We start from the raw sequence: 24,418 nt of genomic DNA, 5'->3' as shown, positions 1-24,418 counted from the left end.
TATTCTTTATAGGGATAATGACACAAATGATTTCTGAACTTTATTCCAACGTGCAATGTCGTCTCTCAACTTTTTAATTTGTTCAATGTGGTTTCTAAACTTTTGATTTATGTTCAATCTAGTTCTTAAACTATATGGAGATGCTCAATGTTGTCCCTGAATTTAAATTGAATATAAATTAATGAAATGATAACATTAAGCATCTCCATATAATTAAAAAATTTAGGGACCATATTGAATAAATTTAAAAGTTCAGGGATGACGTTTGAATAAAGTTCAGGGGTAACCTTAAACAAATTAAAAGTTCTGGATCACATTGTACGTTGGGATAAAGTTGAAAGAAATGCCATTTGTGTCGCTTTCCCTTACTTACATTGTCGAGCTGAACAAAGTCATAATTACATTCTAAAACTTCAAATCAAACGTCATTGTGCTCGCATTTCTATTGGAGACCCCGTTATAATCGAACTTTCGACATTAAACGAGGTTAAAAAATTGTTCAGGGCAACTCTGAACCCTCCTCCCTCGGACCATATGGGAAGCGGAGACACAGAGCGTTACAACGTTTGACACGGCCCATAGGGTGGTGATTCTGCCTGCCATAGTACCGCCTGCGGAACTCCATTGACCAACCGTGCTTCAAACCCTCCTTTCTAAATCTCTCTCGTATTCCCAGACCCAAGAACGCACGGCACAACCAAAATTCAAAGTCCTCCCTTCGCTCTCTGGTCTCTACCAAGACTTCCATTCCGCTGCCCGCCTTCTCTCGTTTAAATTTCAAGAAAAGATGACATCTTTCCCGACAAGCTCACCACCCCACTTCTTGAAATCGCCTCAACATATATACGGTTCCATCTTCTCGTGCATACACAAGCGCCGTAAAGAGCTTGCACCAAGATTTGAGAGGCCCAGAAAAGGAAAAAGAAAAGAAGGGTAAAGAAATTTTGCACAAAGTTGCTGCTGAAGCAGCGAGTGTGTGAAGCGGCGTCACGAAGATGACTAAGATTTTCGTGCATTTGCTGCTTCTTGTCGCCTTCTCGGCCAATGCAGCTCTGGGAGCCACAATCGTCAAGACTTTGCCCGGTTTTGATGGTGAACTTCCCTTTATGCTCGAAACTGGGTAGGTGTTTGTTTCTTGTTCTTTTTGGCTTTCCTTCAGGATAAGTAGTGAAAATTGTGATTTGGGGTCTGTCTTGATTGTTTAGGTACATCTCTGTTGAGGATGCCGAGATGTTCTACTACTTCATTGAGACAGAGGGAAACCCTAAAGAAGACCCTCTTTTGCTCTGGTACAGTGGAGGCCCTGGTTGCTCTGCATTTAATGGCCTCATCTTTGAAAATGGTCAGTCTTTCCTCAATTATCATTTCATGATCTGTTGTGCCGGAGGGCGTTTTTTGAATGTGGGTCCATCCTAGTCACTATGGACACATTTGCGCAATCCGCATGACTATATCCACCATTCCGAGATTCAATATGGATAGCCCTCTCCTGCTAGGATTGGAAACCCTGTATTTGACCTCCCCAGAAAATCGAGTTCTTGGGTTTTATTGTAGGCAGTAGTGTTCCTGGTGGAAACTAAAATAGGATCGTGATAATGACATCATTAGCTGACTCCACCTAGTGGGATAGTATGTGATTTGTTTTTGTTGTTGTTATGATGATTGTGCAAACTTATAGATTTTCCTTCAACATATAGGGGCCATAGGGCATTTTTCTAGAATTAACTGTTAATATTCATAAGTTGGGTATTTAGTGAGAATTTTTGTTTCCAGACATGAAAATAATGTTTTTTGAATGGGGACAATGGTGGGCAGATGCTTTAGTCACTTTCCAATGTCTTCAAAGAAATTCTGTTAGGTCAAGGGATGAAAGGATGAAAGAAAATACTGGAAGTAATATGTTTTCTGGTGGGTCATGAACAAACAAATGACCTGGGTGATAGATGCAGTCGCAGTACTTAAGTTCTTGTGTGAATGAATTGGTGATAGGAAGCACCAATCGTACTTGTATGTTAATTTTTGAGGCACAGCAAATCGTAATTGTATATACTGAGCACCAAACCCAAGAGACTGATGCGTGAGACTTGTCCGTCTTGTCTTGCTCTTCTATATACAAAGACTGGTCTACAAAGTTAGTATACTTAGTCCACGTGGCAGTTTGTAACTCAAGTGGACCAGAGTCACCTCATTACTTAGTATATTGCTCTGGTGTTTAATTCTAATATACCTTGCGTTATTTTTTTAGTAGTCCTGTTTGAATTCTGTAGCCCAAAGGATCGGTTGGAGCTGATAGTTATGTGGGGCAACTAGTCTCACTTGTTGCTCCCAGTCTGAACTATAGCAAGAAGCAGTCGTATACCAAACAGTCAACTGTTTTTCCATTTACCTCACGGTTGCATATTCAGTAACAAGTCCCATCTTGTGCTTTGGTCTCTCTTAGAAGAGAAATAGCTCACTCAATATTGTTTTCGAGTTGAGAGATAATAGTCATTGCTTGGTCCCCTTCTTATGGAGCATGTGAAATTGACAACGGTTTCATGAAAGTTTCATTACCTTTATGAGAATCCCATATCGAAATTGTCGTTTTCTAGCTGTTCCAAGTTCGGGAAGTTTTATGGAGAATTGAAAATTTATGAAATGCTCAACTATACAGTAGGACCAGTATGATTGCAGAATGCCCAACGCAACCATGTTGGTTAAATTGATGCATATTATTCTTGCATATTCGGAGACGCTTTACGTTTTTCATCTATCCTCAGTGATTGGAAATTGATCTGGCTTGGTTTTCATTAGCATAATTACAGCCTGAAGAAGTAGAGCAGTTGGCAAAAGTAATTATTGGCAATATAATTGCACTGACTTGTACTTTTCTTTTAGGTCCGTTACAATTCAACATCACCGAATATGAAGGAGGCGTGCCACAGCTGGAGTACTATCCATACAGTTGGACAAAGGTATTCTGTTTCAGATTAATTTCTTTGTATCTAACTTTACCCATTAAACATGTATTGTTGTTTTTCTTATTCTTGATGAGCTTTGTTTTCACCTGAATTCTGATGCATATATTAAATGCATGAATTCTTTGTTCTCCTTTGCTTTTTAAGCATGTTAAATGACTGCCTAATTCTGTGATCTTTCATGTACTTATAGCCCCAAAATTACATGTTTCCTATCTCTTGTTTTTTGTCTTTCTTCCTTCTGGTGTTTTTGCGTAATGAGCGTGATAAATTTCAGACATCGAGCATTTTGTTCGTTGATGCACCAGTCGGTACTGGCTTCTCTTATTCCACAACTGCCTCTGGTTGGTACGTCACAGACACGCAAACCGGCTGGCAAGTCTATAAGTTCTTGAAGGAAGTGAGTAAAATTAATCAAACTGATGTTATATTTCTGTTTTCACTTCTGAGAATGCTATTGAGTAAATTATTTTTTCTTAAGAAGCTTCAATTAGAAGGTTGATCTGCTTATTTGATGAGATTTTGTTCTTTGTTTGGAATGCAGTGGTTGATTCAACACCCGCAGTATTTGAATAACCAATTATTTGTTGGTGTTGATTCTTATTCGGGCATTTCTGGCAGTCTTGTAGTCAAACATATTATGGATGGTAAGTAGCCATGAGATTCGATACTGAGTTACATTTTTCTTTTCAGCATTCTGTTGTTGAACAGTCTGAAAATGGCTTGCAATGCTCAAACTCTGCTGATTGCACTTTTCAGGCAACGAGGCCGGTGTTGTCCCACGCTTGAATCTCAAGGTATAAGGGAAATCTAAGCTTGGCTTCAAGTAATTATTCAGACTTGCCTAATAATTGCAATCCCCAATTTATGCTTTTTGCATTGTTGCAGGGTTACATTCTTGGATGCCCACGCATCGATGCAGACATTAACGAGAACTCAAAAATTATATTTTCTCATCGCATTGGCCTCATAAATGATGAGCTCTATGAGGTATTTTGCTTTGTGAATAACTTGATGTATTGAATTGTTGGGAAAATCGTAGTTCAAGCAAGAATTAAAATTAGAGTCGGCCAACTCTTCTTGCACTGAATGTTTTAATTTGGATCCACAAACAATTGTATGAGTCCATCATGAACTTTTTGCTTTAGTCGGTTTTGTCACACTCTGAGCAAAATTATTTTCCTGGGATTGCTGAATTTGATGTTTGATCATGGAATGTTCTTGTGCAGACATTGAAGGAGAGTTGCAATGCTAGTTACGCCGACATTGACGAAAGCACATCCTCCCCTGAATGCTATGAGGCATATGAATTTTATGCTCGGGTAAGCGACTTAAACCTTGTTCTTATGCATACTACACGCAATACATGACATTACATCATCGTGGAGATTTTTGTTATTGAATTAGCATTTTCTATGCAGCTTATCAAAGACATAAACAAAAACGACATTTTGGAGCCTAAATGCACCTGGGCATCCCCTCAATCCGGTGGAGAGCTCAGTTATAGATCTCTTGAAGAGAACCCCGATAACTTCATTCTCTCACCTCCCAAGATCCCTGAATTTTGGTGCCACGTAAGTCTCTTCTCTCTCCGCAGACTTGTTTTGTCTCCACATTGAGTACTAAATCTGGAAGGAAATTACGCTTAAGACTTCTAGATCATGCGATCTAGTATGCTACCATCATTCATTTAAGCACGACCAACCATGTTGCTTCGAGTCTCACATACAAAGCTTCAATTTGTCGAGAAAATTTTAGTGAAAAATCGATGTCTGGCATTGCTCGTGATTAACTTGATGGTGTGTAAAGGGTACTAAACATGCATCGACTTGATTTGCAGAACTTCAACTATGCCATGTCCTACTGGTGGGCGAATGATCAAGGCGTTCAGGAAGCTCTCGGCGTGCGGCTGGTACACTCCCAGCGCTCGCGTTATTCTCGAAGAAGCTAATGAGTCTTAAAGTTCTTACTTAATTTTCATTGTTTTGATTTCTTTTATCAGGGAATAGTTGGAAACTGGGTAAGATGCAACAAGTCACTGCAGTACACAATGGATGTGGACAGTGTCCTCGACGTTCACAAGAACCTCAGCTCTGCAGGATTGCAAGTTCTCGTATACAAGTAAATTCAAACATACTTGTCCCATGTCCTACCTCGTAGTTCTTCAATCCAAATCCACACTGATTGGGGCATTAGTCGAACTTTCTCACGGTTGAGTTGAGAAAAATCCTGCTGCTTTTCGGCTGGATTACTCTTTCACTCTAATTGAAGCGATCTCGCTCTCTTTCTGAACTATTGCGAAACTTTCTTGTTCTTACAGTGGCGATCACGACCTCACCATCCCGAGCACGGGGACCCAACAGTGGATCAAGGTGCTTAATCTGACGATTGTGAATAATTGGCGACCGTGGCTTGTCGATGGCCAGATCGCTGGGTCAGTATTCTCGAGCCGACGTTCTCATCTCCTTAACCCTTTCTGGTTTCATTCTTTCCTTTTCGTTTTGTGATAAATAAGTCCTTATTCCTTTCTGAATTATTGATGTTTGCAGCTATACGATCAAGTATTCGGAGCACGGCTACAGATTGACCTATGCTAGTATCAAGGCAAGATCGATTTTTCTCTCTTAATCTTTTTTCTTTACGAATTGCTTTCTTTCCTCTCGGAAGTTAAATCATTCGTCCTGCGCACGTCGCGCGCGCGCGTTTGTTGTGCATGTGTTCTGCAGGGGGCCGGTCATTCGCCTCAAGAGTACAAGCGGCGAGAGTGTTATGAGATGTTCCGAAGGTTCATCCATTACTATCCGATCTAACTCGCAACCAGAAGATTGAGGAGCTAGCTCGATTTCCAGTTTCGGATTCTTTTTTCTTTGCTCGCATAAATTTTGTATCCACAAACTCGGTGTAGTCAGTCCAAATAATGAAGGTTTTCAATTGGGAAATTCGGGGGATCGCAGTGGTCGTTGCCGATGGTCGTGGATCGACGGAGATCGCGCGTGCCGAAACATTTGTCGAAGCATTTACAGAGAGAGATGCTTGTACATGATCCTTTTGCATATCATGACCCTCGTACTAAGGCGAAAAATTTAATAATACACGACATAATGTCATATAAAGCCCGTGAACAAGTGACGTGGGTCGATAACTTTAAGGGTGCGTTTGGCATTGCCAAGTAGAAAGATGTGTCCTATCCTCGGACATGGACAGCATAAATCTAAACATGACTTGATTAAATACCGGATAAGTTATCCGGGCCGAGTCGGTTGGATTAGATTATCCTGATCGAATAACATAAGAAGTTCTCTGGTGCTTCGCCGTTTTGCGGTGATTCGCCTCTCTCTCTCTCTCTCACTCTTGCTCGCATGAGTTGCAGCGGCCTCATATGACCACCACGGCAACGGGACTAGCTTGGCCGTGGCTATCGTCAACTACGACGACCGCCGCCGCCGTGTCGGGCTTTTTTCCAAGCTATTTATTTGATGTTTTATCCCAATCATGCTACAAGATTTTGCACATCGAGCCTTTTATTCGGTACTTCTTCAAACAAATACTAAAGATGTAAAATACAATGGTCGGAAGATGAATAATACGAAGGCGTGAACGCATCGGATCTTTAATAAGCAGGCGAAATTACCAAAAAAGTCTTGAATCTATTGCACCGCATCCAGTCCCGTCTGATTTCATATTCCAGTGACCAAACGCAGCTGAAAAAAAGTAGAATACAACGGTCGGAAGATGAATAACATGAAGGCATCAACACATCGAGTCTTTAATAGGTAGGGAACATTACTAAAAAAATCTTGCACCTATTACATTTGTACCGATTTAATTCTAAACCTTTTAACAATTTGTCAATTGAGTCATTACGGTCAATTTTGGCGGGGAATCGCTATCGTGGCATGGCCAGCGTTGACGAACATAATTTTTGTAATTTTTTTTTTAAAATGATTGAATCTTTTATTATTTCATTTATTATTTATTATTCTTTCCTTTTTCTTTTCTTTATTGTATTGGCGAGGGTCACCGGTGACCCTTGACGGCCACTAAGGCCTCACCCCCCTTTGCGGCCGGTGAGAGCCTTGCCAGCGGCTCAGCGGCCGTTGACAAAGGAAAAAAAAAAAGCAAAGTAAAAAGGAAATATAAAAGTCCCAATCTCTTTAAAAAAGAAAATATCCACGTCAGTGCCGGCCATGCCACATAGGAGGATCGATATCTATGTCGGCGATTTTCCGGCCGTAATTGGCCGAAATGACTCAATAGATAAATTTAAGATTGAATTGGTCAAATCGAAATGTTCAGAACTTTCTCGGTAATTCAATGATCCGAACCATGACAGTGGATCGGGATCTTCTGAATTCGATAATATCCATAATTAACCTAATCCTATTTGTTGTTTCTGTTATAAGTCCTTGCTCTACAATCACACCCCTCGTGGAGTTCTTATCCACACTTGACCTCCCCCCCTCCTTCAATTCGAATTTGGGGAATTTTCAATTTCAGTGTGGAAAGCAATGACTCATCAAGTCATCAGCTTCCTATCTAGCCCTTATCAAAACTCGATTTTCCTTATTATTTTAATTTTAAAATATTTTTTTCTCTCTCTCTCCTTTTTATTTTTTTCTCCCCCTTTGAATTTCAGAAAAAAAATTGAAATTTCATTTTTTCTCATCAATGCCTCCCCTCTCTGCTGCTATTTTTATTTTTTTTTTGTTCTTTTCATGTAAATATTTATTTTATTTATCTATTTTCAAATCCATTTATTTTCGCGATTTCCGATGTTAAGTCATCAGATACGATGTTTATCTATCCACCCATCAACGTCGTCATCGTCATCGTCATCACATAGAAACTAGCAAAGAAGCGCGACCGATTTGGTCTGAAACTAACTTTCTGATAAGCCCCCCCCCCCCCCCCCCCACGCATCAATCTCCGACCTTTCCGAAAATCTCTGTCGACCCAGTTCGATTCCCGGTAGGATTCTTCATGGGTTCGTGTTGCTTTCGTATAAACATGTGATCTTTGCCACTTCCCCGTGAGCACTGTTCGTCTTTCGAGAGGCATTGATTGATTCCTTAGTTTCGTAAGGCCGCGGGTGTTTCGGGTGGAGCTTTGGTTTTCTGGTAGATGTTCTTCGCTTGATTTTTCTACTTCTTTTTCTTTTTCTTTCTTTGCTGTTGGGTTAATTTCCTTTGCATGCGTGAGACGTTGGATGCTGAGTTTCCCTGAGTGATCAGTGGAATTGCTGCTGCTTGTTTGTGTCGATGATGATGTCAACGTGTTTGCTTACATATCGGATGATTTTGGGGGTGTCACTTGCTGATTTCGGAGTTTCGGTTGATGGGTGATTCCGTTTTTTTTCTTTTTGGGCTTGTTTGTTTCGATTTGGATTGATTGTAAATTTAATTGGTACTGCTGTTTGTGTTACAGAGATTGATCGCGCGCATGAAAAGAATGGAGTTGGGAAAGATTTTGTTTCTTCTTCTCTGTACTAGTCTGACCATAGCTGGAGTGGTAAAGCAAAGTTCCCTCTTTTTTTCGTAGTCTGTGTTTTTAAATTTGGCCTGTTTGAAACTGAAGTAATGTCCGGTTATATGTTTGCGATTCGGGATGGATTATGCAAACAGGTTGGCGCTCCGCCGACATGCCCTGCCACTGACGTTGGTGGTGAATGTGGTGATAGTGATGCTTGGAAAGGAGATTTTTTCCCGGGCATTCCTAACATTAAGTATGAGGTGAGGCTTTTCGGCAGAGAAAAGGTCCGCTTAGCTTCGATTTCATTGCAATTTTACTTAATCAACTTCGGGTTAGGGCCCGCAAAAGTTCGCAGGAGATCGTGTTTTGTTTTAGCTACTACATGCAGATTAAAGTAGTAGATACGATTATGTTGTGGTGTATATTGAAAGAACATTCAGTAATTTTGCTTGAGAACTCAAAGTCTAATTTTGAACTGTGTTATTTGCTGTTGGAAGTGCCTGCTGGTTGAGATTCTCAATTTGTATGACGTGTTTCTTTTTTAGGGTCCTTCAAGCAAGAACCCACTAGCATATAAGTGGTATAATGCCGAAGAGGAGATACTAGGCAAGAAAATGAAGGTGGGTTCTTTTTCTTTCCCTTGGTTTCTTTTTTACCTTTGCAGATCAGTTGGGCAGGTTATAAATTTTGATAGCTGGCTGATGTTTGCAGGATTGGCTAAGATTCAGCGTCGCCTTTTGGCACACGTTCAGGGGAACAGGAGGTGACCCATTTGGTGCTGCCACAAAGTTTTGGCCCTGGGAGGATGGCACGAATTCTTTGGCAATGGCCAAAAGGAGAAGTAAGTATTGTTTATCTAGGAAGTGCTCAATAACTGTGTTTCAGTTTGGAAAATATTTCAGTTTGGATTGTATATAGGAATTAGGGCTGACACCTTTTCATTTCATTCTGCATTCGATGAACAAAACAGTGAGGGCCAACTTTGAGTTCTTGAAGAAACTTGGAGTTGATCGATGGTGCTTCCATGACAGGGATATAGCTCCTGATGGCAAGACATTGGAGGTGAGTAAATACTCGAAGTTACTTTTGGTATTACAAGTTCTTATGTAGATTTCGGTTGCACAGGACAGTTTTAGAAGGTAATATTTGTCACTGCTTATGATCTTAGAAGAAAGTTTGAAATACCCGTTCTCAAATTGTGCGGACGCAGCTGCCCATGAAAATTCTTGATCCAGCAGTCGAGCTTAAGTTTGTTCTTTTTTTTCTTTATTGTCACAGGAATCTAATGCAAACTTGGATGAAGTAGTGGCCCTTGCTAAGGAGCTGCAGGTAGATTTCTGGACAAACAGGATATTGATTGTTTTTGTTACAGCTGTGGCATACTTTTTGGATGTGATTCCCCTACGATGCCTTTTTCACTCAATTTATGAAGTCTTCTAGGCTATTGCTTGGACACTTAAAAAATTCATAACCAGACTTCAAATTTTCTATGTTAGAAGCATTGGCTTAGCGTTGGTTGATGGAGTGTTTGGATGGATGACGATTCCATATTATTGCTGAGAGTACCATCATTCATAAAGCATATGCATAAGCTATGAGGATCTTTTGCCCCTATTTTGTAAAATATGATCAAACTTGATGTCCATGTTTTCTAATTCATGTTTCCATTTTCTTGATATTATGGGTATAATTTGTTCCATGCAGTAGATTTTTGGGAAGTCTCTCAATTTGTGTAGTTTCGTTGTTCAGTTATTCTTTTTAATCATTTTTAAGAAGTTCTTTCTATTGCTGCTCTAGACTCTTTCATGATCTTGACTGAGATGAGATCTAGCAATAGTATGCCATTATAGTGGATGCCCATGTTATCTCATTAAGCGTCAGCCATTGTTAGTCAAAATGCTATACTACACTAGCTTCTCTCCGTTTTTTTTTGGTGGCTTGAACAGGAGTGCATGAAATTAAAAATTGTTTAAGTGTCTCCCATGATACGAGTGAATTAAGTTCCCTTTAGGTCCACGAATACTCTGGCTTCTCAGTTGATTTCTCTTATGCATGCAGGGAAATGAAATCCGTCCTTTGTGGGGTACAGCTCAATTGTTCGTGCATCCTCGATTCATGCATGGAGCTGCCACCAGGTAATACATATGAATGTGCATGCTTATCTATACAAAAACTTAGTGTGTATATAATCATATATTCCATGCGTTTCTCAACAGCTCTGAAGTTGGGGTATATGCATATGCGGCTGCTCAAGTCAAGAAAGCCATGGAGGTAAACATTTTTTGGTAGCTGTTGTTTCTTTTATCTGTATTGACTTCTGGTTAATACTGTATCTTATGGCTTCACCTGGACAGGTCACTCACTATTTAGGAGGAGAAAACTATGTCTTTTGGGGTGGTCGTGAAGGATATCAGACTTTACTGAACACAGACATGGGACGAGAGCTAGATCACATGGTATGTTTGAAAGCATGCCCTTACGTTACTCTTAGACTTTTGCCTTTTTAAGCTTGCTTGATACCGGCCGCATCGCCTAAATCATTTAGTAGTTATATTATCCTTCGACTCGGCTCAACATCCTATCCTTAAAATACCTTTTTTCATAATTGACAGGCAAGGTTCCTTGAAGCAGCTGTTGCCTACAAGAAGAAGATTGGATTCAACGGTACCATCCTTCTTGACATTCAAATGGAGCAGTTCTGATAGAATTAGTCATTTATTAGATTAGGGATTATTTGGATTCTTGTTCAGACTGTTCTACATTTAGCATCTGTTAGCTCTGCCTCTGAAATTCTTTCACTAAGTGTTTGTTTTGCCCGCCATATCAGCTTTGCTTGATTGTCCTTTTTCATGTGTTTTACCAGGGATTCTATTGCTTGAACCTAAGCCTCAAGAACCAACGAAGCATCAGTACGATTCTGAATTTGTGCTCTGAATTGGTAAAACAGCTTTCATGAATCACCTTTACCTATGGGAATCTTGTTACAGGTATGACTGGGATGTTGCTACAACTGCCAATTTTCTGCAGAAGTATGGCCTTTTAGGTGAGTATCGAATGATTTACCGGCCCATGCAGGAATATCAAATTAATGAATTGCTGTCTTGTTCGTTTCCTTTACAACTTGCATTATCATGTAAGGTATCCGCCGTTAGTGTACCTACAATTCTGAGAAAGTTGTTGACTTTGAGATCTTCTTCATTGATGTACTATTCCTTTTCAAAAACCATGTCTTGATGTTGCTCTGTCCATTCCCTTGCAGGAGAATTTAAAATTAATGTTGAGTGTAACCATGCAACTTTATCCGGGCACAGGTATTTCATGCTATTTGATGCTAAAACTGAATGCTGATTTGATGCGACTAAATTCTTAAATTTGGCTTGTGTACCGGAAGATCCCATTACTTTGGTGCAACTTTACATCTTGTTTTCATTTTTGTAGTTGTCATCACGAGCTAGAAACCGCTAGACTTAATGGTCTACTTGGAAACATTGATGCCAACACTGGCGATCCACAGATTGGTACTTGCCTATATCCAAATCTGGCATGTGTGTAATTAAAACATTTTAGCAGTATTAGTAATTAAATAATGCAATTATTGACAGGATGGGACACTGATCAGTTCCTCACTGATATTGGAGAGGCGACAATGGTCATGCTCAGTGTGGTCAGAAATGTATGTCAAAAATTAATTTTGCTTTTGGATTGTGAAGAGTCATGTTGGGACAAGCTTATGTAATGCAACTTCATAACTATGTTCCTCATCCTTACTTTTTATAGGGAGGATTGGCACCAGGGGGCTTCAATTTTGATGCCAAACTGTAAGCATCCTTTTCTTCTCTTCTTGATGGAATTTTTTTTTTGGATTGATACTGATTATAGAGGGCATGAGGCATAATATGGATTTTGCCTAATATTGTTTTCAGTGCTTCATTTTCATGTCTTTTGCTGTAGTATAAATGTTGTTTGCGTGATATTGTAGACGAAGAGAGAGCACGGACGTCGAAGACTTGTTCATTGCTCATATTAGTGGAATGGACACCTTGGCTCGTGGGCTTCGAAATGTCGCCAAGCTGATTGAGGTGAACTAGTTACTTCTGTTCAACTCATTGATGTTCTAGTCCGACAGAATAGATACTCTCTCTCAATCGAAATGACTAATTATGTTCACTTTTCAAACATAGGATGGTTCTCTGAGCGAGCTGGTCAGGAAGCGATATGAGAGCTTTGATACCGAATTCGGGGCTCAAATTGAGGTACTTCCTCAGAGCAAGCATCTCCTCTTACTATACCTTTCAAATATGCACCGATTCTTCACTATTTTTTTTTCCTTTTTTTATGGTTGATCCTGAACTTTCTTCGTCAGGCTGGTAAGGTGGATTTTGAAACTCTTGAAAAGAAGGCTATGGAATGGGGTGAGCCCAAGGTTCCTTCGGCCAAGCAGGTAATACAGAAGGCTTCTTACTAAATATATAATGAGCGCCTTACATACTTCACTTTTAAAATTCTGTTCTTAAGTTCTGTGCTTGGCTTATGTTTCTAATCTTCCTTGTTTATGTTAAGACAGATGCTTTAAATTCTAGGGATGTTACCACATGGCTAGCAGTTGCTTGATCTTAAGTCATAGGTCCTAAGTGTGCTAAACACAGTTGTTGATTAAATAACGCCACATGTTGTCCTTTAGAAAACGAAGTCTCAAGGAAGATTTAGTCCTAATCAAATAATGCCACATGTTTCATGTAGCAAAGGAATTTAACTAACTAGCTATGGCAATGGACCAAAGTGCTTTCGTGTAATGCATTTTCTTTTGGGTGTGTGTTACTAGAATAGATATAGGAGATAATAATTGTCCAATATTGCTATATCTATTGCCTTGATAAGTAGTGTCTGAAACATTAAAAGATATGAAGCGACAATGTTTGTTATCAATCACAAATTATGAATATCTCTAGTACTGTCTCTTTGATCCTAAGTTATTTCCTCTTGCTTCTTTCTAGCATGCTTTCCATTTCTCGATTATGATTTTGCGCTGAGCTACTCTTGATTTTCTTTGGTGGTTTCCACACCTAGTACTCGAAACCTCATATGTCCCTATACTGTAACCTCAGAATAAACCCTTAAGAAAACGTTTTTTTTCGGCACTCGGTTCCTTTAGATGACTAGCCACATCTGCTTCTAGATCATAGTATATTGACACATTCTCGATCTCTGGAGTGTTTTTTTTCCCTAGCAAGCATTATCCTTTTTCAGATGTTTGTGTGGCTTGACCTGATGATGTACCTGTTTGCGATTTTTTCAGGAACTCGCGGAGATGATTTTCCAGTCAGCACTGTAGATAAAGCAAGGGTTTTTTTTTTAATTTTATGTTTCCTGCAAAAAGTTATATGGTTCACTTGGATATAGTGCTAGTTTTGAAAGAACACTTTGGTAACTGTAAACTCGGATGGTTTTAGCAAATCAAAATCAACCCTAATGTTCTTGGAGCATTGTCACCGTGGCTTTATCTTAATTTCGCACTTGCATGTGGTTTCTTTTATCCCTCTTTCTGATTCTCAGGAGATAGCTATATCTTTTTGCTACTGGGTTTATGAATATTTAGGGTTTACTAGTGAAAGATGTAGACTTTTCATGTTTAGGGTAACGTATAATTTTGCACCAGTTAATCTGATTGATGCGACATGACTGACCAATGACCATATGATGTGCATCTCAGTGTCTGAAGTTGAAAAATTATAGTTTACGATCGACTTGTTTTGCCTCGTGCTAGTCGTTACTCCACTTGGTGCACTAGCAATAGAAGTTGCATTTTGCGAGATTAGCTTAGCTCTGTGCTAGTCTTCTTACTTGTCAGCATCTAGCGCACATTGGCAGTGAGCTAGTTTTGATACTCGTTGAATAGGATCGATCATATTACAATAAACGTCTGACGGGTATGTTTTTCGTGAGGTTTAACCCTTATGAAAACGATCGTCATGTTGTTAGAAGAGTTCTCTTGCGATTTACTTGGAATGTTAATGTATCTATTCATCTCGTATGCAAGTACGAATTCTGACGAGTGATTATCGCATTGGCCGACTGTCTGTTTATAACTACTTGACTTGGTATCTTTTGCACTTATCTTTCAATATGTACACGCACCCGTGCGAGCGCACGTACCCACGCGTGCATGTTTAGCATCATCCGAAAGCTTAAATCTTAGGTTTTACTTTATTGAGTAGTTCAAATGTGGCTTATTTTATGCATTGCAACCATAAAAAAGCTCATCCAAAATCCTGACTGAGTAACTACTGAGGAGGAGCCTCTATCAAATCTGGGAAACGTGTATACTTTGCTGATATTGAGCTCTATTAGTACGATCATGACGTTGGCATCTTTTAGTAAATGCTGCACCTGCTCACTGCACGCACTCATAACTCACATGGGCCCTAAAAGAACCATTCCTTCGCTCGAGGAAGACGGCATCAGGACCTCGGCGATGAATGCTGCATCGTCATTCCGCGTCGTTGCGTGGAATCATCTGGAACGCGGGATTTGAGTCCAAACCAAGTGCTTTACTGCGTCGATGAGCAGACTGTTTGTTATGAATCGTGGGCATGCACAGTGAGCATTTGAACCGACGGAGAGATCTTCCTAAATTCTCAAAAACATGGAGCGGTTGGTGTTTCTTGTTCTTGCGCTGTCATCTCTCTCACTTTGGATTCTCACAGACAGTGATCAAGACTCTCCCATGATAACCCGGTGAACTTACTTTCTATCTTGAAACCGGGTTGGTGATATATCAACTCTCGGGCGCATCGCTCCCCTCGCACCTTGTCGTGTTGGCCACGAAAATGGCACGCCCAAGATCACCATAATCAGAAACTGAAACACGTTAATGAAGAAATTATCGATTCGCGTACCTGGTTTGGAATCCATCGAACTTGACGCGGAATTTGTGACGGTTTCCGAACACGAACTCAAGTGCTTCTCCCCTATATCCTTCGTTAGAATACTGGTCTAATGAGATTGTCACTCACGAGAAGAAAATTCTCTCTAGATCCGTATGTGAGTCAGATTGTGCATCATCAGGTTAGGGGAGGAATTTGAGCGCTATTTATAGAGTTTTTGACCACGGGCTCTCTCGTTACGGGCCGGGCCGTACTCGGCCCACACCAGCCAGCCCCATATTAGACTTATTAAAAACCCATATATCTTACCTTTATTAGACCAAACTAATTCAGTTAATTTCAATTAATGAAGCCCACATTAAGAAATTCTTACATGTCGGTCATTGAACGACGGATCGGACAGCATGCCGTACGATTCAGCAACGGTACATTTATCTGGAACGCGGGATTTGAGTCCGAACCAAGTGTTTTACTGCGTCGATGAGCAGACTGTTTGTTATGAATCGTGGGCATGCACAGTGTGCATTTGAACCGACGGAGAGATCTTCCTAAATTCTCAAAAACATGGAGTGGTTGGTGTTTCTTGGTCTTGCGCTGTCATCTCTCTCACTTTGGACTCTCACAGACAGTGATCAAGACTCTCCCATGATAACCCGGTGAACTTACTTTCTATCTTGAAACTGGGTTGGTGATATATCAACTCTCGGGCGCATCGCTCCCCTCGCACCTTGTCGTGTTGGCCACGAAAATGGCACGCCCAAGATCACCATAATCAGAAACTGAAACACGTTAATGAAGAAATTATCGATTCGCGTACCTGGTTTGGAATCCATCGAACTTGACGCGGAATTTGTGACGGTTTCCGAACACGAACTCAAGTGCTTCTCCCCTATATCCTTCGTTAGAACACTGGCCTAATGAGATTGCCACTCACGAGAAGAAAATTCTCTCTAGATCCGTATGTGAGTCAGATTGTGCATCATCAGGTTAGGGGAGGGATTTGAGCGCTATTTATAGAGTTTTTGACCACGGGCTCTCTCATTACGGGCCGGGCCGTACTCGGTCCACATCAGCCAGCCCCATATTAGACTTATTAAAAACCCATATATCTTACCTTTATTAGACCAAACTAATTCAGTTAATTTCAATTAATGAAGCTCACATTAAGAAATTCTTACATGTCGGTCATTGAACGACGGATCGGAATGCACGCCGTACGATTCAGCAACGGTACATTTATCTGGAACGCGGGATTTGAGTCCGAACCAAGTGTTTTACTGCGTCGATGAGCAGACTGTTTGTTATGAACCGTGGGCATGCACAGTGTGCATTTGAACCGACGGAGAGATCTTCCTAAATTCTCAAAAACATGGAGTGGTTGGTGTTTCTTGGTCTTGCGCTGTCATCTCTCTCACTTTGGACTCTCACAGACAGTGATCAAGACTCTCCCAGGATAACCCGGTGAACTTACTTTCTATCTTGAAACCGGGTTGGCGATATATCAACTCTCGGGAGCATCGCTCCCCTCGCACCTTGTCGATCATTGAATGACGGATCGGAATGCACGCCGTACGATTCAGCGACGGTACATTTCAGGTCGGCCGAAGACAGCAGGGAGCGAATGCTCCGAAAGCACCTAGTTAACGTTCTGAGATTTTCCTGTCTGAATCTAGATTAATACACAGCATTGTTCCAAAAAATCAACGTAAGATCATTGGAAACACGTGGTTGTCCTGTTTAGCTGGAAAGTCTTAATAGATGTACCTTATCTCTTGTGTTCGAGTTAATGTCAAAGCTTCAATCCTAACACTCGTTCAACACCTGGTTTGGCGTACCTCACCTTCAACGGCGAGAAAGGGCGTTCAACCCCCTCCAACTTTTGGCAGCTAAACATGCCATCGATCCTCTAATTATTGCACCGAATCTCTGGTCGTGATCCGACGACACAAAATGCCATTTTAAACGAGCAAATCGCGTCTCGACACAGCGCGAGAGTCCATTAAGCAGTACACAAGCCAAGCCGACCCCTCCTTGGATCGGTCTGCTAGACTTAGCCAATCACATAACGGGAAAACCGCGATGGGATCCACGCCGCCGTGAAGAAGCACGAGTTTCCACTCGTGTTTCTTGATTCAGCTCGGCTCTGTCTACCCGCATCGTCCGAATGCCGAGCCTGCGTGACGTTTCCACCAATTAGGTAGCTATGACCATCAGTATGGTACACCCTAGAGAGTCCTCAATCCAAAATTCAGGGGCATGCACGACGAGCATAATCTTTTTAAGAGTCAAAAAAGGAGCGTGAGTGAAACACGGCTCCAATATCACCTAAGGAAATCTCCCTCCATTCTCCAAAAGTATGAAGCTGTGGGCGCTTCATCTTCTTGCTCTGTGTCTTCTCTTCCAATCCGGACTCTCGCAAACGGTGGTCAAGTCGCTTCCCGGATTTCCTGGCGACCTCCCTTTTTATCTCGAAACCGGGTCAGTGAAACCCCTCTCGCTCTCCGAATCCATTCATAAGATCAGTCTAATGCCCGTATAGGTGTTTCGAGCCGCGGCGCCTGTTAGTAGATTACGCGATCATCGTCTCTCTCTCTCTCGACACTTGTTTGAATCTTTGCATGTTGTGACTGATTCTATCCCCTTTTTGCTTTTAGATACATCGGAGTCGGGGAGCTGGAAGATGTTCAGCTGTTTTATTACTTTGTCGAGTCGGAGAGGCGTCCGAAGGACGACCCTCTGGTGCTGTGGCTCACCGGCGGCCCCGGTTGCTCCGCTCTCTCCGGATTGTTGTACGAGATCGGTGAGTTCCCCCTTTGAACCTTTTGCTTTTGCCAAACACGGTTCAGGAGAAACCGAGCTTAGCCCGTCAGATGTGGTGGTCAACCTCCGAGAGTGAAATCTGACATTCACAGTTCATGATAGTTCTGAGACAAACATTCTCCGTTGTCCGTTTGAGTGATTGTTTGTTTTTCAAAAGTCTATCCCATTGCAGAATAATGATTGTATATTTAATAAATATGATTGAATATTCAAATATTAAATCACGTCTTTGTATATCAATTTAAACTTTTAGAACGGTCGGCAGTGATCTCATCAAATTTGACATGTCATGGGGCTTTCAAATCTTTCCAAATTTCTTATTCGTCTCCATTAAAATATTAAATATTTAATCACACATTCATCTATTAGCTTAAATTTTAATAACGGTTGGTAGCGATCTTATAAAATTTTATAATATAAAAATCAATAGTTTGGTATGGATCCGATTAGAAGAGAATACAGTCTTTTCCTATACTAAGGGTGCGTTTATTTTACGGAAAACGTAACGTTTTTTGAAAATGTTTTCCAAAAAATCATTTTCCAGGAAAATAGTTAGTTTTCCTTTGTTTGGTGATATGTAATCGAAAACGTTTTCTGGTGTTTGGATCTCATTTAGAAAATGATTTCAATCCCACGATTTAATCTCAGGCAAAAAATAATTTCGAATTTTTTAATATTTTTATTTTTAAAAATAAAAAAGAAAAATGAAAAAAGAAAGAAAAGAACAAAATATTAAAAAAGTCGAGGGAAGCAATTCCGGAAAGTGTTTTCACCTTCTTAGATTAGGGAATTCACTTTCCTAATTTTATACATGAATGTTTTCCTTGACCGAAAAGTGTTTTCAGTTGATTAATCATTTTCGGCGAACCAAACAGATGAAAGTCTGAAAAACGGATTCCCGGAAAATACTTTCCTTTAAACAAATGCACCCTAAGAAAAACGCGTCATAGATGCGTTAGCGATGATTTGGACTTTCATGGCCATCGTCCTGCTATCTTAATCGATTAATACCCTTTGGTTTGCAAACCGAACTCCCCACTATTTAAGAGACAATGACATCTCGTTTTGGTTCAAAAAGTTCACGTGGCACTTGAATTTCGCAGGCCCTTAGTCAAAATAACATAAGCCGTATGCGATTAACCGATTTACGGCATGATATGAAGATTGTGCATCATCGCAAAAGAAAATGCACATGTCATTAGACTTTGAAATTTTATGTATTCTAATGAGCATGTTCATTACACGTAATGCAGGTCCATTTACGTTCAATTACGGCAATTCTACTCGATACAGACCAACCCTAAAATTGAATGATTATTCATGGACCAAGGTAACAAGAATTTGATTTTGTGCTACCTAACCTTCATAATTTGATTGGTCAACCGCTGACCATACCTAATCAATATAAAAAAAAAAAAATGAACAATCCTTATCCGGAACCACTCATATATTAGTTGTTTCTTGTCCTATATATTGGCAAGCCATTCATGATATATTCCCACAGGTGGCCAATATTATATTCCTAGATCAGCCCGTCGGAACCGGATTTTCCTACGCAAATAGCTGGGAAAGCTACGATATAAACGACTACGTTTCGGCCGCCGAAACTTATGAATTTCTGAGGAAGGTAAAGTGAAAAAATATATATATATATATATATATATATATATATATATATATATATATATTCATGTATGTAAAGGAGAGCCTCCACATAATTAAAATTTATAATCTCTTTTTAATCTTTTTGGCTTTGTTGCTTGAGTTGTGATATAGTGGCTGAAGCTCCATCCTGAGTTTCTGGACAACCCGCTCTACATTGCTGGGGATTCTTACTCGGGCATCATTGTTCCAATGGTCACTCTGCAAGTTGTTAAAGGTATGGTTATTTATCCATTTTTCTATTCGGCTTACTCGTCGGGAAGCATTTATATCTGCAATTCTATGTGTCAACATTTATGTATTCCGAGAAGTTCTAAGTTAAAATAAAAAAAAAGAGAGAGCCAAAGTGCGTACTCCCGAAATTTAAATGGACCAAAAAGTGAAAAAAAGAAAAAACAAGTCGATTCAGACACGTCCTAAGAGACGATTTCATATGTTTCTTTTTTGCGGATCTCGGTCCATTATGATTTCTACCAGGGAATAAAGCCGGGTTGGAGCCTGAAATGAATCTTGAGGTAACTATCGCCAGCATCACGTTAGTACACTATTGATTAATTGCCATTTCCTCTTCGAAATAATGAAACTTATCGGTTGAATTCGATTCAGGGCTACATGCTCGGAAACCCTTTAACAAGGGAGTATAGTGACCTCAACTCGAGAGTCCCGTTTGCTCATTTGAAGGGTCTTATATCTGATGAGCAGTATGAGGTAATTGACTTCCACTGTGCCTACAGCATATATCATGTGAAAGAAAAAAAATGTTCATTGAGATGCATACTGCATGTATACAAATTCAGGAATTTTTCTTAATTGTCAAGACTGATATCGTAAAAGTCGAGAAATTAGCAAAAGGGTGAAAATATGTGTTATGGGATTTTGCCCCACTTCGATTCTTTCCCTGTTAATCACCTTTTTTTTAATTTTACATTTGGTTCGAAAATTAACGTCCATCTTTTTTATGCATTTCAGTCGGCTAAAATTGATTGTAACGGCGATTACATAAACGTCGATGAAAGCAATGCCGATTGCGTCGACGATCTTAAAGCTGTGACCATGGTTAGTCGTCGTCGGCATTCATTTTGTTTGCTTTTCTCCTCTTTATTTATTTCTTTATTTATTTTTTCTTTTGCCCCTTTTTGATCAATTTTTTATTTCTTAATGGGAATTTCATGTATTGAACTTTTGATTTTTACTTACTATAGTGCCTGGAGGACCTAGATACGGCAAACATACTGGAACCGAGCTGCGTGACTCAGACTCCCAAGTCGACCTTGGGTGATGCGTGGGAACCCAGCTTAATAAATCAAGACCGTTCACTGCTACTTTTGCCCACGCTTAGAGCTCCCCGGGTTTGGTGCCGGGTAAGTCTCAGTTTTTTTCTTCCTCGTTTTGCCAGATTTTTTCGGTAAAAAAATAGAGAAAATCACACAAACAGTCCCTAAACTTTGGCCCAATATATAGTCTGATCCCCGAACTTTTAATTTGTTCGATGTGGTCCTTGAACTTTAACCCAATGTGCAATGTGGTCTTTAAACTATTAACTTGTTCAGTATTGTCCATGAACTTTTGATACACGTTCAATTTAGTCTCTAAATTATATGAAAATATTCAATGTAGTCTTTCTATTAATTCAAGTTTAGGGACTACATTGAACATGTGCCAAAAGTTTAGAGACCACATTAAATATTAGGTTAAAGTTCCGGGACTGCGTTGAATAAATTAAAAGTTTATGAACTATATTGTACATTGATTCAAAGTTTAGAGACTGTTTGTGTTATTATTCCAAAAAGATACGAATCAATTTCTTGATTGAATTGTACTTTTTACCTTTTGCTTAGTTTAAATTTAGTAGCGTATGTCTTTGACTCTTTTATACTTGAAACACCTGGAATTTCCATATCATATAAATATTGACACATAAATTCACATATAAGGTTTTCATAATTTATCAAAATTTGAATAATATATATTTTTATTTTATCGGAAAAACAATATGTCGTTTTTTTTGGTTTTATGAAAATAGACATGACTTAATTAATTAGATCTTTGGTGGATCATCATCTATCTTCAATTGGTCAATTTACAATTTTCGGATTATTTTGGTTCTCTACTTCATCATCCATTCTCCAGTCAAGAATATCACATACACGTTAACATTTACGTTCAAGATAAACGGGAAAAAAAGAGAGTAATGTTCACGTCATTGATCAGTAGTCACACCATAGTAATTATGGACAATGCAACTATGTTACGCTTTAATTAGTATTCATTTACATCGAAATTCGATAATTAATACATCAGATTAAAGAACAAGGTTAGAAATTAGAAACGACAAATCTCGAAATCTGATGACCTACCTATTTTCTTGATCACAAAAATAATTGATCTTTTGTGAGGAGTTGCAAATGATTTCTTGTAAAATATTCCTAATCTGTCCGAGGTTGAAACTATATCACAAACGAAATCGACTTGAGGATAATTCCCTTAAAACTCTCTAATCAAATAGTTGGTGACCCATTTTCCTAATTATTGAGTGGCTAAATAGTGAGCACTTATGCTTGAGCACTTTTCATTCAATAAATTCGTATTTTGACCCCCCCCCCCAAAAAAAATACACCCTCAGGCAATTTGACCGGAAATGCCTGACCAAAAAAAAGTAATTTGACAAGAAATTCGTGTGGAATTAGTCATTTTCAACTTAAAAAGAATGAATCATGATCAAATTGCAAAGTTCACAGCTCAATTTTGTAATCGTGTTTTTCAATGCAGAATTATAACTACAAGTACAGCTATATCTGGGCTAGCGATAGAGCGGTTCAAGATGCTCTTCATATCCGAGAGGTATGTCAATTGGTAATAATAATTACACAAACATCACTTTTTAATATTTTTGCTCTTTTTTATTTATATATTTTTGTCTATGTTTTTGATGTGTTCAATGATAAGCCAGGGGACAATTGAGAAGTGGGTAAGGTGCAATAAGACTTTATCATACACATACACTGTCACGGACGTCGTTGACATACACAAAGAGCTCTTGGAAACGGGATTTCGGGCGCTTATTTATAGGTAATTGAGCACTTTTTTGCAATATGATTTATGTCTCGTAGTCGAGCTAAACTTACTTCACTTGATGCACTTTCTTAAACTGTAGTGGCGATCATGACATGGTCATCCCGTACGTGGGAACTCAAGCCTGGATTGATACGTTGAATCTGACGATTTCTGAAGATTGGCATGCGTGGTTCGTCGACGGACAAGTTGCCGGGTTCGGTTTCGATAACAACCTCCTGACTATTGTACAGTTCAATTTCTAGACAAATTGTCCCGACACCGTGGTACTTATGTCGATTTTATCAAACGAGGCTCCCGTATATTTGATAATCGGTGAAAGTATAAGCCTCTCCATCCGAGTTTCCTCGTGATAATGTCGCAAAGTGCATACATACTGTGTCTAGACAATTTGTCCTTTTTTTTACTTTTATTGTATCTTTTATTAGGTATCTCAATTGTTTGTGCTTACTTTGCTCTCTTTTTCTCTCTCTGGTAGGTATGCTACGCTGTATTCTTACTTTCCATCCCTTTTGACATACGCAACCGTCAAGGTAAGGCGATTCATATCCTATAATTTCTTCATTTCAAAGCCCTTTTTGCCTTAGCTTTTTTATTTTCGCATTTTCGTATTCTAATTTCCAACGAAATTGGCTCCTTAGAATTTGCGAGTCGTACGTTGAAAGTGGTGTTGTATGAACTCCTTTTGTGCAGGGAGCGGGACACACGGCTCCAGAATACAGGCCCGAGCAATGTTTTGAGCTGATTAATAGGTGGTTCGATTACTATTACATTTAATTTGCAATTGTAGCTCCCTTTGAGTTCGCCGATACATATAATAAGCATCTCGTCGATGCAATAAAATTTCCGGTGTTCCTATTTGGCAATGATCTTGAAATGGATATCCTCGCTCATCCCTACGAAATCCATATTAGATTGAGCTCCTCGGGCATTTGATAATGTGACACCTTCAAGTGTTTTGCTTACACGAATGTGGTTAACGAACGAGTGGTAATACCGCACTCGATAAGTAACCGATTAAGCATACAACATTTTACATTTTTTTCAATGCACTGACGTGTCTCATGTCATGCGCGACCACCGTTCCATGTGGAGTATGTTTGATTGGGGCCCCGAGGGCACTTACCGTTTACATGATCTACATTATGTACTCGGGAGCATCGCTCCCGTATGCACCTCCTCAGTCATCGAATGATGGACGGAAACGCATACTGAACGATTCAACGACGGCGATTCGGGCCGGGGGGGGGTGCTGCTGCTGCATAATGTCTTTTTCTGGAGTCGATGTCAAATGCTTCAATCCTCACTTTCCCTTATTCAAACTTGGTTTGGTGTACCTCCTCTTCAACGGTACACGAGCCAAGCCAATTTCATGACGTTGCATTCTATAAGAGAAGAGAAATGATTGAGCGACATTTCTTAATTTATTGTGAGAATAACATATTTTAGATTACAAAAAACTTAATAATAAATAATTATAAATTATTGTGAGGACCACTCTTTCAAGAAACTTGTGACTTATAAAGTATTGTTACTCTCATAGTGGCCCAAAAA

General features: G+C 39.7%; 3 protein-coding genes across 4 annotated transcripts; all 3 read left to right on the top strand.

The window, feature by feature from the left end:
* The first annotated feature begins 769 nt into the window (after positions 1–769).
* On the top strand, positions 770–5,896 carry LOC115690881 (serine carboxypeptidase-like 18). The gene is made up of 14 exons (XM_030617366.2): positions 770–1,120; positions 1,206–1,342; positions 2,878–2,954; positions 3,235–3,357; positions 3,502–3,604; positions 3,717–3,754; positions 3,846–3,947; positions 4,187–4,279; positions 4,379–4,531; positions 4,798–4,869; positions 4,960–5,078; positions 5,278–5,391; positions 5,507–5,561; positions 5,684–5,896. Exons 1-14 carry the CDS (start codon positions 996–998, stop codon positions 5,765–5,767), a joined length of 1,395 nt encoding a protein of 464 aa, XP_030473226.1. The 5' UTR covers positions 770–995; the 3' UTR covers positions 5,768–5,896.
* Positions 5,897–7,797: 1,901 nt separating this feature from the next.
* LOC115690879 (xylose isomerase) lies at positions 7,798–13,915 on the top strand. Of its 2 annotated transcripts, none has more exons than XM_030617364.2 (21): positions 7,798–7,925; positions 8,382–8,465; positions 8,579–8,686; positions 8,972–9,046; positions 9,138–9,267; positions 9,397–9,488; positions 9,705–9,755; positions 10,485–10,561; positions 10,643–10,697; positions 10,781–10,882; positions 11,039–11,090; positions 11,290–11,335; positions 11,414–11,469; positions 11,686–11,737; positions 11,865–11,944; positions 12,029–12,099; positions 12,204–12,244; positions 12,406–12,505; positions 12,608–12,679; positions 12,790–12,867; positions 13,723–13,915. In XM_030617364.2, exons 2-21 carry the CDS (start codon positions 8,397–8,399, stop codon positions 13,756–13,758), a joined length of 1,443 nt encoding a protein of 480 aa, XP_030473224.1. In that variant the 5' UTR covers positions 7,798–7,925; positions 8,382–8,396; the 3' UTR covers positions 13,759–13,915. The 2 variants fall into 2 exon arrangements, with proteins under 2 accessions (XP_030473224.1, XP_030473222.1); XM_030617362.2 differs by lacking the exon at positions 7,798–7,925 and adding an exon at positions 7,932–8,074.
* Positions 13,916–17,278: 3,363 nt separating this feature from the next.
* LOC115690880 (serine carboxypeptidase-like 18) lies at positions 17,279–23,916 on the top strand. Its single transcript, XM_030617365.2, has 14 exons — positions 17,279–17,788; positions 17,965–18,110; positions 19,384–19,460; positions 19,635–19,757; positions 19,907–20,009; positions 20,270–20,307; positions 20,399–20,500; positions 20,762–20,848; positions 20,995–21,153; positions 22,562–22,633; positions 22,743–22,861; positions 22,947–23,060; positions 23,343–23,397; positions 23,558–23,916. The coding sequence occupies exons 1-14, from the start codon at positions 17,667–17,669 to the stop codon at positions 23,639–23,641; spliced, it is 1,401 nt and encodes a 466-aa protein (XP_030473225.1). The 5' UTR covers positions 17,279–17,666; the 3' UTR covers positions 23,642–23,916.
* The last annotated feature ends 502 nt before the right edge of the window (positions 23,917–24,418 follow it).

Source organism: Syzygium oleosum, unplaced genomic scaffold, assembly GCF_021117445.2.
Source record: "Syzygium oleosum isolate NSW1041296 unplaced genomic scaffold, Sole_v2.1 Sole_v2.55, whole genome shotgun sequence".
Taxonomy (NCBI): Eukaryota; Viridiplantae; Streptophyta; class Magnoliopsida; order Myrtales; family Myrtaceae; genus Syzygium; species Syzygium oleosum.
Note: the sequence above shows the minus strand (reverse complement) of the source record. Positions and strands in the feature narration are given on the sequence as shown.